The sequence below is a fragment of the Ostrinia furnacalis genome, unplaced genomic scaffold, assembly GCF_004193835.3.
Source record: "Ostrinia furnacalis isolate ACB-3 unplaced genomic scaffold, ASM419383v2 OfSCF0450, whole genome shotgun sequence".
In the NCBI taxonomy this organism is placed as follows: Eukaryota; Metazoa; Arthropoda; class Insecta; order Lepidoptera; family Crambidae; genus Ostrinia; species Ostrinia furnacalis.
Window position 1 is genome coordinate 281,925 of NW_021130689.1, and position 14,528 is coordinate 296,452.

Sequence of the window (14,528 nt, forward strand, 5' to 3'; positions counted from 1 at the left end):
GCTACGTAACTAAGTCCAGCTAATTAATCCATTAATTCACTATCAACGACCTAAATCTTGTTACAATCATTGCAGTTCCAGGCGCTCATTCCAGCTCTCGTTACGTCACCGGCTTTCCAACAAAACGCTGCGACAGAAACCTGGAGGATGTTAGTTAGTATTAGCACTAAATAGCCAAAACAGATCAGTATAATATTATATTTTGTAGCTCGGAACACGTCATGCACGATAATGTCATAGGTAAATTAATATCAACTCAAATTCAGATCAAAATAGCTAATTAATTCAATCACGAAGTTACGTAGGAATCTGTCCTTATAGTTTATGAGAACAACAAACCTGAATTAGCTAGCTAGTATGAGGATTCCTATACATTTGGGTTATAACTTAATAGCTTAGGATTTATTTATTTATTTACTAGCTTTCCGCCCGCGGCTTCGCCCGCGTAGAATTTTGTCTGTCACAGAAAAACTTTATCGCGCGCGTCCCTGTTTCAAAAACCGGGATAATAACTATCCTATGTTCTTTCCCGGGACTCAAACTATCTCTATGCCAAATTTCATCAAAATCGGTTGCGAGGTTTAAGCGGGAAAGCGTAACAGACAGACAGACAGACATACAGAGTTACTTTCGCATTTATAATATTAGTTGGGATTTATTTAAAGAATATTGCACACACATAGGAATAATCAGTGCAAAAAGGCGAGCTTAATGCAATATGGCATTCTCTCCCAGCTGACCTTTCTATGCTAGATCTTGATCTTTTATAGAAATTGTTTATTACATCTCGCACTGGTGGCATTTGATATCCGCCGGAAACGTGCTAGCTGCTAGACAGTAACAACTGGACATCAACTACCTGTCGATATTACACTAGATCTCTTACATTGGCGGTTAGCAAGCTAGTTATAATTAAGACTTGCCGTGGTAAAGACGAGAGGTGACGATAAGAGCCNAAAAAATATCAGTCTTTAAATCAGTCAGTTATACAAACATAATTAAATATAGCATACTCGTAGGTGAACATTATTATCATTACTTGCAAATCAAATTAGTTAAAAAAAGGAAAGACTAGGCCAGTCTAAACGCAACGTTAACCTATTAAATAATTAAAAACTTACATTTGTCTAAGAAAATAGGCTTTCAAGAATATTAAAGCTTCAAATTCGAAACTCGAGAATTCTCGAGCTTCGGTAATTTTTTTCTCGTCTCGAATGAAGCCAAATTTCTCGAGTTTTCTCGAGTTCGAGAAAGCTCGAGCAGAAACCCTAATTACAGTCAACAAGCCATAGAACAAGGTTCAAGTAGTTTCAAAGCAAGATCTGTCAAGGCTTAGTCGAAATCGACCACTTTATGTTTCATTCCATACAACGAAAACGGAAAATATTTTTTTCCAGTCAAACTATTGGTTTTAGAGAAAAACTTGTGCAGCATTTATTCATCAGAATAACGTAACCTATCGATAGGTATTTTTTTCAAATAGAAATTGTGAAAAAAATCGCTATGTCCATAAATCGCAATTTCGCTCCATAGTGCGCCATCTTGATGAGTGCAAATGCGATAGTCCTCCTACCACTTTAGCGCTCACAAGTTGGCGCCACTGTCTTCGCGACTAGCAAGTGACAGGACCTTACTCTACAGTGGCGCCAACTGGTGAGCGCTAAAACGATAGCCCTCATTACATCGCAATAGGTTTCATTTTCGTATGGTCGTGTACCTGGAGATCGGGCGCGAAGACGAGCAGCGCGCGCGCGACCCGCAGGCGGTTCTGCTTGGCCAGCGGGCCCGCGAAGGGCGCCTCGCGCGCGCTCTGTTCCAGCTCAATAAAGACCACTAGTAGGCAAAATACGGTATCAATTACATCGGAATAGGTTTCATTTTTGTATGATTGTGTACCTGTAGGTCGGGCGCGAAGGCGAGCAGCGCGCGCGCGACCCGCAGGCGGTTCTGCTTGGCCAGCGGGCCCGCGAAGGGCGCCTCGCGCGCGCTCTGTTCCAGCTCAATAAGGACCACTAGTAGGCAAAATACGGCCTCAATTACATCGGAGTAGGTTTCATTTTCGTATGGTCGTGTACCTGGAGATCAGGCGCGAAGGCGAGTAGCGCGCGCGCGACTCGCAGACGGTTCTGCTTGGCCAGCGGGCCCGCGAAGGGCGCCTCGCGCGCGCTCTGCTCCAGCAGCCGTGCCGCCGCCGCCGCCTCGTGCGCCACCAGCACGCGCAGGATCGAGCGCCCGCCCGGGCCCTGCGCGTTCAACTCACATTCAAACAAACGGTACAGAAAACAAAAAGTCTATACAGGTGTCCCAATTATCACGTCACACCGGAGGCAAATGGGCCTAAGACGCATCGAAAAAGTCTAATTTTGTCCATAGAAAAGTTTCGTGACTAATTTAACATACAATTTTTAATACCTCTATTTAATATCACAAACTGTGATTCTCCGTAATCATCATCTTGCATAAGCGTCCATAGTTTAAAATAAATCCATCGTCACTAACATCTTCGGCCAGTAAGGTGTGCAAGACGTCGTGTCTCGCCGAGGGCTGCGCGTGGTCAGCCAGCGGGCGGCTGGCGGCGCGTCCGCCGTCTGACCACGCGCAGCAAGTTTTAGTACTTTTACATTTATCGTAAACAGTAAATATCTGTCATCTATATTTATAAAACCAAAAGGTCACTGATTGACTGACTCACTCACTCATCACGAAATCTCAGAAACTGCAAGTGCCAGGAGTCTCAAATTTTTCATGATTTTTCATGGGTTCCTTTTAGAACGTAGGTGCTCAGTAAGAACGGATTTTACGAAATTCCAACCCTAAGATGGTAAAACTGGATCCACCACGCGTACGAAGTCGCAGGCGGCTGCTAGTCCTAAATAAGAGTCACTCACATCCTCAGCCAGCAGCGTATGCAAAGCGTCGTGCCTCGCCGAGGGCTGGGCGTGGTCAGGCAGCGGGCGGCCGGCGGCGCCGCGGCCCGCCAGCGCGTCCGCCGCAGTAAAAGTATTTTAGTACGTTTACATATGGTATCGCAACCGGCAATCTGCGACATCCTATTTAAATATTGATAGTTTAAAATAAATCCATGGCTACTCACGTCCTTAGCCAGTAAAGTATGCAACGCGTCGTGTCTCGCTGAGGGCAGAGCGTGACCAGGCAGGAAAAGCGCAGCAAAAGTATTTTCAGTACCATGTGCGTGGTGGGGGCCGGGGGGGTAGATTTTGGGTTACCGATTCGAAGATGACAGATACAGATGATCAGTATGGTACTCACATTTTTAGCCAGTAATGTATGCAAATGCCGATAGTTTAAAATAAATCCATGGTCACTCACGTCCTCAGCCAGCAGCGTATGCAAGGCGTCGTGTCTGGCCGAGGGCTGGGCGTGGTCAGGCAGCGGGCGGCCGGCGGCGCCGCGGCCCGCCAGCGCGTCCGCCGCTGCTAACACGAGCGCGGCGCCCGCGCAGCCACAGCCGCCCGCCCCGCCGCGCCCCGCGCACCCCTCCTCGACGTACGGCGCCAGCTCGCGCATCGCGCCGCTGCTGCCGCCTGCAGAGTATAACCAGAGTAAATACAAATGAGTAGGTCATCTTCACAATCTTCTTTAATATGCCACGCAATTTTGTATAGCCATTCTTATAAGATACATCATACAAGAATGCGTGGTAAATTCAGTGAACTGCTCCTGAATCAAATGTACCTACTACTGCTTTTTCTATTTATTTATATTAACCGGCAGACAGTGGTGACTGAGTTTGTTGCGGCGCTTCTTCTCAGCACTTGCCAAATGTTGGTCTCGAAGCGCTGGTAGGGTAAAAAGATTATGAGACATGTAGAGGCTCCTTAAGAGCAAAATGACGATTTGTAAGAACTATTTATTAGTCTAAACAAATAAAGAAATTTTGACTTTGACACAGAAACGCACCGAGCCGGTTTGTATTTGTATGTGAACGCGCCAATACGTAGGTATGCGGCGCGCACGCACACACTGACAAAATTTAGCGTGGATTAGCGGGGTAGTGGTAGTAAATTGCTTTCACTTTTTAATAGATGTAAGTATTTTTGTGACAGATTATGACATTTAAATCTAAAATCTGTAGTTGTACAGAGTAGATGTGCTGTCGTAGTCTGTACGGTAACCCCAAATTAGTAGGCTGAGGTGTTATAGACAGGCATTAGTAAAATATAATCACCCTGTCACTCTTCTCTTGGATGACGTATGAGGCGACTCAAGGCCTCCGTTAAAACCATAAAGTTAATATTCCTTCGGAATAGAGCAACAAAGAATGAGCGAGCGAGATGTCACTATCTGCAACCCTGTGTGATAAAAAGAGATGTGTGATGCTGTCATCGTCACGTCAATAGAACCATTTTTGCAAAAGATTTGACAGGCAGTGACACTAAGAGGCACAAAGAAAATTTTAATTCATAGTTTTTTATAAAAATATCGTAAANCATGGTAGAGGCACAGGCGCGAAGGCGAGTAGCGCGCGCGCGACGCGCAGACGGTTCTGCTTGGCCAGCGGGCCCGCGAAGGGCGCCTCGCGCGCGCTCTGTTCCAGCTCAATAAGGACCACTAGTAGGCAAAATACGGCCTCAATTACATCGGAATAGGTTTCATTTTCGTATGGTAGTGTACCTGGAGATCAGGCGCGAAGGCGATTAGCGCGCGCGCGACGCGCAGACGGTTCTGCTTGGCCAGCGGGCCCGCGAAGGGCGCCTCGCGCGTGCTCTGTTCCAGCTCAATAAGGACCACTAGTAGGCAAAATACGGCCTCAATTACATCGCAATAGGTTTTATTTTCGTATGATTGTGTACCTGGAGATCGGGCGCGAAGGCGAGCAGCGCGCGCGCGACCCGCAGGCGGTTCTGCTTGGCCAGCGGGCCCGCGAAGGGCGCCTCGCGCGCGGTCTGTTCCAGCTTAATAAGGACCAATAGTAGGCAAAATACGGCCTCAATGAGGGCTATCGTTTTTATACTTAACAGTTGGCACCCCTGGCGATTGACAGGACCTTACTCTACAGTGGCGCCATCTTGATGAGTGCAAATGCGATAGTCCTCCTACCACTTTAGCGTTCACAAGTTGGTGCTACTGTCTTCGCGACTAGCAAGTGACAGGACCTTACTCTACAGTGGCGCCAACTGGTGAGCGCTAAAACGATAGCCCTCATTACATCGCAATAGGTTTCATTTTCGTATGGTCGTGTACCTGTAGGTAGGGCGCGAAGGCAAGCAGCGCGCGCGCGACCCGCAGGCGGTTCTGCTTGGCCAGCGGGCCCGCGAAGGGCGCCTCGCGCGCGCTCTGCTCCAGCTCAATAAGGACCACTAGTAGGCAAAATACGGCCTCAATTACATCGGAATAGGTTTCATTTTCGTATGGTCGTGCACCTGTAGGTCGGGCGCGAAGGCAAGCAGCGCGCGCGCGACCCGCAGGCGGTTCTGCTTGGCCAGCGGGCCCGCGAAGGGCGCCTCGCGCGCGCTCTGTTCCAGCTAAATAAGGACCACTAGTAGGCAATATACGGCCTCAATTACATCGGAATAGGTTTAATTTTCGTATGATTGTGTACCTGGAGATCGGGCGCGAAGGCGAGCAGTGCGCGCTCGACCCGCAGGCGGTTCTGCTTGGCCAGCGGGCCCGCGAAGGGCGCCTCGCGCGCGCTCTGTTCCAGCTCAATAAGGACCACTAGTAGGCAAAATACGGCCTCAATTACATCGGAATAGGTTTCATTTTCGTATAGTCGTGTACCTGGAGATCGGGCGCGAAGGCAAGCAGGGCGCGCGCGACTCGCAGGCGGTTCTGCTTGGCCAGCGGGCCCGCGAAGGGCGCCTCGCGCGCGCTCTGCTCGAGCAGCCGCGCCGCCGCCGCCGCCTCGTGCGCCACCAGCACGCGCAGGATCGAGCGCCCGCCCGGGCCCTGCGCGTTCAACTCACATTCAAACGGCACAGAAAGTCTACAGCATATCCCAAAATTATCACGTCACACTGGAGGTAAATGGGCCTAATTTTGTCCATAGAAAAGTTTCATGAATAATTTAACATATATTTTTATTTAATACCTCTATTTAATACTAGCGGCCGCCCGCGTCTTCGTACGCGTGGATCCCGTTTTACCCCCTTCGTCTATCTTACGTGGTTTAGATTTTTTCATACAAATGTTAACTCCCGGTCCCGTGGGAATTTCGGGAATCCCTTTTTAGTGCACCTCTACGGTACCTAAGCTACGTCCTTTCCAAATTTCAAGTGCCTACGTTAAGCCGTTTAGGCTGTGCGTTGATATGTCAGTCAGTCAGTTTCTCCTTTTATATATTTAGATCACAAACTGTGATTCTCCGTAATCATCATCCTGCATAAGTGTCCATAGTTTAAAATACAAAATCCATCGCCACTAACATTTTCGGCCAGTAAGGTGTGCAAGACATCGTGTCTCGCCGAGGGCTGCGCGTGGTCAGGCAGCGGGCGGCACCAGCGCGTCTGCCGTCTGACCACGCGCAGCAAGTTTTAGTACTTTTACATTTATCGTAAACAGTAAGTATCTGTCATCTATATTTATAAAAGCAAAAGGTCACTAATTGACTGACTCACTCACTCATCACGAAATCTCAGAAACTGCAAGTGCCAGGAGTTTCAAATTTCTCATGAGGGTTCCTTTTAGAACGTAGGTGCTCAGTAAGAACGGATTTTACGAAATTCCAACCCTAAGATGGTAAAATGTAACCTGCGACTTCGTATGCGTGGATCCACCACGCGTACGAAGTCGCAGGCGGCCGCTAGTCCTAAATAAGAGTCACTCACATCCTCAGCCAGCAGCGTATGCAACGCGTCGTGCCTCGCCGAGGGCTGGGCGTGGTCAGGCAGCGGGCGGCCGGCGGCGCCGCGGCCCGCCAGCGCGTCCGCCGCAGTAAAAGTATTTTAGTACGTTTACATATTATGGTATCGCAACCGGCAATCTACGAAATCCTATTTAAATGCCGATAGTTTAAAATATCCTTGGACATTTTACACTGCGCTTCTAGTCCCAAACTAAGCAAAGCTTGTACTATGGTAAAATAAATCCATGGTTACTCACGTCTTCAGCCAGTAAAGTATGCAACGCGTCGTGCCTCGCTGAGGGCTGGGCGTGGTCAGGCAGCGGGCGGCCGGCGGCGCCGCGGCCCGCCAGCGCGTCCGCCGTCTGACCACGCGCAGCAAGTTTTAGTACTTTTACATTTATCGTAAACAGTAAGTATCTGTCATCTATATTTATAAAAGCAAAAGGTCACTAATTGACTGACTCACTCACTCATCACGTAATCTCAGAAACTGCAAGTGCCAGGAGTTTCAAATTTCTCATGAGGGTTCCTTTTAGAACGTAGGTGCTCAGTAAGAACGGATTTTACGAAATTCCAACCCTAAGATGGTAAAATGTAACCTGCGACTTCGTATGCGTGGATCCACCACGCGTACGAAGTCGCAGGCGGCCGCTAGTCCTAAATAAGAGTCACTCACATCTTCAGCCAGCAGCGTATGCAAGGCGTCGTGTCTCGCCGAGGGCTGGGCGTGGTCAGGCAGCGGGCGGCCGGCGGCGCCGCGGCCCGCCAGCGCGTCGGCCGCCGCCAACACGAGCGCGGCGCCCGCGCAGCCACAACCGCCCGCCCCGCCGCGCCCCGCGCACCCCTCCTCGACGTACGGCGCCAGCTCGCGCATCGCGCCGCTGCTGCCGCCTGCAGAGTATAACCAGAGTAAATACAAATGAGTAGGTCATCTTCACAATCTTCTTTAATATGCCACGCAATTTTGTATAGCCATTCTTATAAGATACATCATACAAGAATGCGTGGTAAATTCAGTGAACTGCTCCTGAATCAAATGTACCTACTACTGCTTTTTCTATTTATTTATATTAACCGGCAGACAGTGGTGACTGAGTTTGTTGCGGCGCTTCTTCTCAGCACTTGCCAAATGTTGGTCTCGAAGCGCTGGTAGGGTAAAAAGATTATGAGACATGTAGAGGCTCCTTAAGAGCAAAATGACGATTTGTAAGAACTATTTATTAGTCTAAACAAATAAAGAAATTTTGACTTTGACTTTGACATTGTCATTCTCACTAAAATGTCTCTGGGGTGGTGGCGTAGTGAGGCGGGTCGTTACATTCCCTCTAATATGGTCGAGTGAAGCGATGGCTGGTTCACTCGTCATGTCTGTGAACAGGCGCTGCTTTCGGGGACTGGTCAATCCAAGTTATTCAAATTTATGTATGCGAGTCATTTCTACTAGTATCTTAATATGTAAGTCTAGATATTAGCACGTCACTACCTTGTTTAATATACCACGCAATCTTGTATACCCATTCTTATAAGATACACCATACAAGAATGCATGGTAAATTCAGTGAACTACTCCTGAATCGAATGTACCTACTACTACTATTTCTATTTATTTATATTAACCGGCAGACAGTGGTGACTGAGTTTGTTGCGGCGCTTCTTCTCAGCACTTGCCAAATGTTGGTCTCGAAGCGCTGGTAGGGTAAAAAGATTATGAGACATGTAGAGGCTCCTTAAGAGCAAAATGACGATTTGTAAGAACTATTTATTAGTCTAAACAAATAAAGAAATTTTGACTTTGACTTTGACACAGAAACGCACCGAGCCGGTTTGTATTTGTATGTGAACACGCCAATACGTAGGTATGCGGCGCGCACGCACACACTGACAAAATTTAGCGTGGATTAGCGGGGTAGTGGTAGTAAATTGCTTTCACTTTTTAATAGATGTAAGTATTTTAGTGACAGATGATGACATTTAAATCTAAAATCTGTATAGATGACCCACGCTGAACTGTCCCGCCAAACTCAATGACAGGGGGGCGCTACCATCGTTCAACTATATGGTTTCCAACATGGCAAAAATCTGAACCAGCGATCCGGTATTGACGGTGGCGCCCCACTGTCAATGTCATCGACAGGACAGTCCAGTATTTTGGAACTATAGTTGTACAGAGTAGATGTGCTGTCGTAGTCTGTACGGTAGCCCCAAATTAGTAGGCTGAGGTGTTATAGACAGGCATTAGTATTAACTAACACATAACACACACACACACACACACGCACGCACATACACACACACTTACACAAAAGATTAGAAAGAAAGATTGCTTCTAAAGTTAAAGTTTAAATTTTTGAAATAGTACTTCTTATCATTTATTTTGCCTATTTGTGTAAATCACATGTCATCATTCTATTTCTTTATTTATTTTATTTTTAGTTTGTTTCTAATATAAAATACTTACCTTAAATAGATTAACACAACCACGCAGTATCGATTAGCCGGTGGTGGACGCCTGGTGTGCTGTAGCACAGGGTATCCTAGTACGGACACCAGTCTCTACGAAATACTTATTTTTGTTCCTTGTTGTTATAATTACCCGTTACAAATTGTGACTTTATGTATTTTGTAAAGAGAGAAATAAATAAAGTTATTATTATTATTATTAGTAAAATATAATCACCCTCACTCTTCTCTTGGATGACGTATGAGGCGACTCAAGGCTTCCGTTAAAACTTGCTTGGGCAGGCATATCAAAAATTAGTGTAGGTAGATCATGCGTGTGACGTGTGCCTGCCTTGGGCACCCGCGTAAGTTTTAGTGTATGAGGGAGAAATATGCGAACACCAGTCCACCTATTTGTTTCTGATAAATTATAGAGGGTTGGATACTAAATTACTTGTGATGCAGTGGCGGATTTACAGATTTGCCGCCCGTAGACTTGGGGGGAGGGGGGTGTTGTTGGATCTTATTTGACTGGCCTGGCGAACATTGATATAACATATTGATATATTCGTATCCGAAATACGTACCTACTTTGTGTATGTAAAAAATAATATTAGTATGAACTAAATCTGCCGCCCCTTAAAATTTGCGGCCCTAGGCTTCAGCCAACAGCCTGCTGGTAAATCCGCCACTGAGTAATAATAATGAAATTTATCTAATCAATAAATGAAAGATACAATACATGTCACAAAATGACAAACCTAGTGCCGCGGCGATGGCTCCTACTCCCCGCCATAGTTTTTTCTCCCTCGTGAAAACGCTGGCTCGGTGCGGGTCGAGCGAAGTCAACGGCAGCGACGCGACCACTCTCTCGACCAGCATCGGCTCAAACTCAGCCAAACGCTCGATTAACGCCTAAACAGTTTACATTTTAAAAAAGAGGTATACAAATGGTAAAGCCTGGTCTGTGAGCACGTAGAATTTTGTCCAATGACCCCAAGCTACCCATCCTTATCGCTCGCGCTTAATTATATTGCTGTCGCGACTGTGCGACGGGCGCCCACAGTGAGTGTGCGAGCGCGACAGCAACATAATTACACGCGAGGGAGAAGGATTGGTAGCTTGGGGTCTTTGGACAAAATTCTACGTGCTCACAGACCAGACTATAGTATGCTCAATTTTTATTAAGGTAGATATTTCATAACATTTGGTACAGTGGATTGAAGCAAGTCCAAACTAAAAGTATTTACTGTTACCTATTTAGGTAAAATTTATAATACACTGTCATTGAGGTTTGATTTTATAAATAGGTACCTGAGTGGAATCAGGGGATGGTGGATTCTCTGATAATTCACCTCGTACCGCGGCGTCTCCAAGTGCTTCCACAAATGCATTTTCTCTTGAGCATTGCTCCCATAAGGTCGACCATAACTCTTCACTAAAAAGAATATAATCCTTTAATTGCTGATCCAAACAAAAAGTACTTTTCAACTTCTATAAAATAATACCTACTGTAAATTGTATTTCAAGCACAGTTTGATAGTCTGTTCAGCAACACTTCTATTCTTCATCAAGGATGGCCTTTCAGATAAGAATAATATGAATTCATTAGCGAGCGATTTCGCTTCTGGTCCTTGGGACGAGCAGAGCAAACGCAATGCTTGCAGGTGATGGCCTGAGAAGATGAACGCTTTCGCTCGGGCGAGAAGGTCCCTGGGCTTGACGCGGACTATGCCGCGTCTGCCCAATAAGGATAGCGCGCCTTCCACGACGCAGGCGCCGCCGAGGGCACTCACGCCGGCGGTACTCATGGCGCGAGACACTCTGCCGTCTGTCCAAAGGCCCTGAAATAATATTTGCATGTTAATTTAAGTCATTCTCTGTGTTATTTACTTCATTTCGTTACTTAGATATGACAAACACTAACCTTAAAGAATGCCGATGCGTAAACAGGCTCAATATGTGACAAATCTAATGGTTTGTCATAATCATCCCCCCACAATCTAAGATTCTCGTCAGTGTCGAAAATGGCCAAATTGCCGCCAAGCCACCCGAGCCAAAGCGGTGCAGTCTTCAATTCCACGCGTTGTAATGGTCGAAGTGATATGGAAGATCCAGTGATTGAGACCGTTAACCATTGTAATGTTTTGGAGCGCCCACATACTAGAACTCTGTCGTCGGTGTCGCTCCATTCCAAGACTGGTAATGTGTCGGGAGGGCCTCCGAGTCGCACTCCCGCAGCGCGGCCGCCGGCCACAATGATGACACGTGACAGCGTCGCCAAGGCCAAGATGCGGGCGTCTCGAGCCGTCATGGCCACTACTTCACCTCTTGCGCCTGAGAAAAGACAAGAGGTGCGTGCAGAACGAACACCTAGCGGCCTGGAGAATTTTATGAGCCACACCGATCCACCAGTGTCTAACGCCAGTCCCGATGTGCCTGCCCACGTGACGCGTAGTGTTCCCCATGTTTCACCTCCAAGTGTCACACGCCTTAGCAGTATACCTCGAATACTTTCATATTGGCATATGAGCCCTCTTGCATATCCAGCTAACAATCGAGTGCTATCTTTATTGTAGCATAAACAGGACACAGCTCCTTTATCTGAGTTAGAGTTGCAGACCCATCGTAAGGTTTGGTCAAAAAAAGATAGAAGGTGACCATGTGCTGTCCCAACAGTTAACTTCCCCGATGTTCCTACACTCAGTGCAGTTGCTGCTCCTGCAGAAGATCGTTCCTGGAATTTTAAGGAAGTGGTTTCCATTTTATTATAATTGTAAGCCAGCCAGAATGTTTATTTATTTCTTTTTTAGGTACACCAAGAAAGTCACACACAGTTAATTTTTAACATGGTTAACACCATGATGCGTATATGACATCTATAAATGCTAATTATTGCTTTAAGGGTGGTAATTATAGGATTGAGGTATCTGATGTTGGCTTAAATTACAGATAAATAAACCATAATTACAATTTGAAATCAAATAAAAAATAAAAATCTGGTAAAAAGATATTATAAACATAACAGCTGCTGTGGTCATTGTGGGTGGACCCATGTTTAATAATTATTAGATATGTTTTAAAACTAAATCATTGGGGGAGGTCTATTTTCAGCAGTGGATGCCCTACAGCTGAAATGATGATGATGGGTGTTTTAAAACTTATACCAGAAGAGAATCACACAAGTTTCAGTATTCTATTTGAATCATTCATGTTAAACCATATCATTACCACAACAACTCACCTGTGCTTGTGTTATTTGTTGTGACACTGCTTGCATGAAGTCTGCTTGGAGGGCTGAACAAGCTGACGGCTCTTCGGGTGTTTTAAAAGCATCAGCAATTTTGCCATCTTCTTTTTCTGCAGATAGAACTTCAGCAAGGGTGGGAGCCTCACTGGCTGGTAAAGCATATTCAACCTCATCTAACTGTAACAAATCACAGACATTTACAAGTTGTAGAAGTTATTGTCAGGTAAAATATTAATCCTTAAAATAATGTGCGTGACTGTTATACAATGTTATGACTATTATGTTACATGCTTAAAAACAACCTTAATAAGCTATCTGTGGCCTAACAGCCTTAATAAACACATTAAGCAAAAATCTTGTGAACTGACTAAATAAATTTCCTACACAGATAGTTATTGGAAAATGATCTAATAAATTGATGTAATGTAATTATTCTTAAAGTTACCACTTAAAAGTGTACATCATATGTAACATACTGAAGTTTTATTCTATTTAGTTAACCATTAGGGGCGGATCAGTCATAGTTTTTACTTGCTACATAAACTTGAGTTCTGTAAGTTACTATGATAATACTTACTTCTTCGATATCCAGATATTGAAGACTCTCAACTGATTCTAAATCGGAATCTAATAAAGATTGTACAGAGGGTGTTTTTAACAAATCCATAATGACACATCAAAGGAATAATGTAATTTATCAACAGTTTCCTGCCTATTTGTACTAATTGTTCATAAAAGTAGTAAAATATTTAAGGATATAATTTATTGAACTAACACTGAAAAGTAACATACAGTTATAATGCACAGTTAAACTTATTTTATTATTAAATAAAAACTCAATTTTGTCCGAATTCCGATGATCAGTCAGTTCCAGTCAGTTCATTATTATTTTGCCGATCGTTTTATTATGTCAAATATGTCAAACTTGTTAGTAATATCATTAACACTATCGTGTCAAATCGAACTGTGATCGTATCACAGTTCATATTGTATCACATATTGATATTAACAAAGATAATGTAAAAAGGTAAAGACAATAATGTATATACGCGGGCCACAGCTACCCATTTCCGTTTTTTTTCTCGCTCTCACCAAATGGTGATTCTTTGCGATAGAACGAGACGACATGACCGGAAATGTGGCCGATAGTACTAGTTGTAACATCATTTTGCGCGCAGTATAGTCGTTGACCTTGGCCTGTTAATCGATTAAAAAATAAAAATTGCTTGACACCACAGATATGGATAGATGCAGCATGTGTCAAAAATTGTATGAAGCCGAGCGTGCCACTTTTTAAACGTCATTAGTGTCATTTTAGCGAATTTTAGTGATTGCCGCAACGTAAAAGTAATCGTATCATCGTACTGCATTTGCAAAGTCATCGAATGATATCGTGTGACTCGGTTCGAAAATTAATTAATTCCGATAAAACTGACAATTTGTTAAATACAAAACCAAAAACATCTTTATTTACCTGTTTAAAATAAATTAATTCTTACAAATCGTCAAATCTCGTTATTTTTTTTACCCTACCAGCGTTTCAAGACATAAATTTGTCAAGTGCATGAATACATGCATCAGTGTGTATCTTATTTTTATGGGTAAGTACCAGTGTTGCCAGAAGGTTACTTTTGTAACCTTTTTGGTTACTTTTGAACTGCTGTGGTTACTTTTAGGTTACACTAATGAAAAGGTTACTTTTAGGTGATTTTTCAGAAATTGTAGAATTAACTTTACAGGTTATTCAGTAAAAAATATTAATAGTGACAATTTAAAAATTATGTCATAAAGAGCATTTAAACTTGAATTTGATTTATTATTTGTTAAGAAAAATGAGTTTTAGCGAATGTTTTTCGATAATAAAACGCATATCCATGAAACGTTTTTATACGACTGGTCACTTTTCGTATTTAGTAGTGTCCGACCGAATATGGATTTTCAGCCGAAAACGGAAACGAAAACGAAGCTTCGGCTGCAGTCTCATTTTCGGCCGAAAACGAAAACGAAAACGAAAATGACCTTCAACTCTCAAAT

General features: G+C 44.5%; 2 protein-coding genes across 2 annotated transcripts; both read right to left on the reverse strand.

Moving 5' to 3' along the window:
- Positions 1–1,683: 1,683 nt before the first annotated feature.
- LOC114365401 (uncharacterized) lies at positions 1,684–3,528 on the reverse strand. Its single transcript, XM_028321966.1, has 2 exons — positions 3,331–3,528; positions 1,684–2,243 (listed from the first exon to the last, which is right to left on the reverse strand). Exons 1-2 carry the CDS (start codon positions 3,526–3,528, stop codon positions 2,037–2,039), a joined length of 405 nt encoding a protein of 134 aa, XP_028177767.1. The 3' UTR covers positions 1,684–2,036.
- A 2,160-nt stretch (positions 3,529–5,688) lies between these two features.
- On the reverse strand, positions 5,689–13,299 carry LOC114365549 (vacuolar protein sorting 8). The gene is made up of 8 exons (XM_028322154.1): positions 13,072–13,299; positions 12,489–12,671; positions 11,172–11,981; positions 10,757–11,088; positions 10,559–10,682; positions 10,006–10,159; positions 7,482–7,696; positions 5,689–5,910 (listed from the first exon to the last, which is right to left on the reverse strand). The coding sequence occupies exons 1-8, from the start codon at positions 13,159–13,161 to the stop codon at positions 5,704–5,706; spliced, it is 2,115 nt and encodes a 704-aa protein (XP_028177955.1). The 5' UTR covers positions 13,162–13,299; the 3' UTR covers positions 5,689–5,703.
- Positions 13,300–14,528: the final 1,229 nt, after the last annotated feature.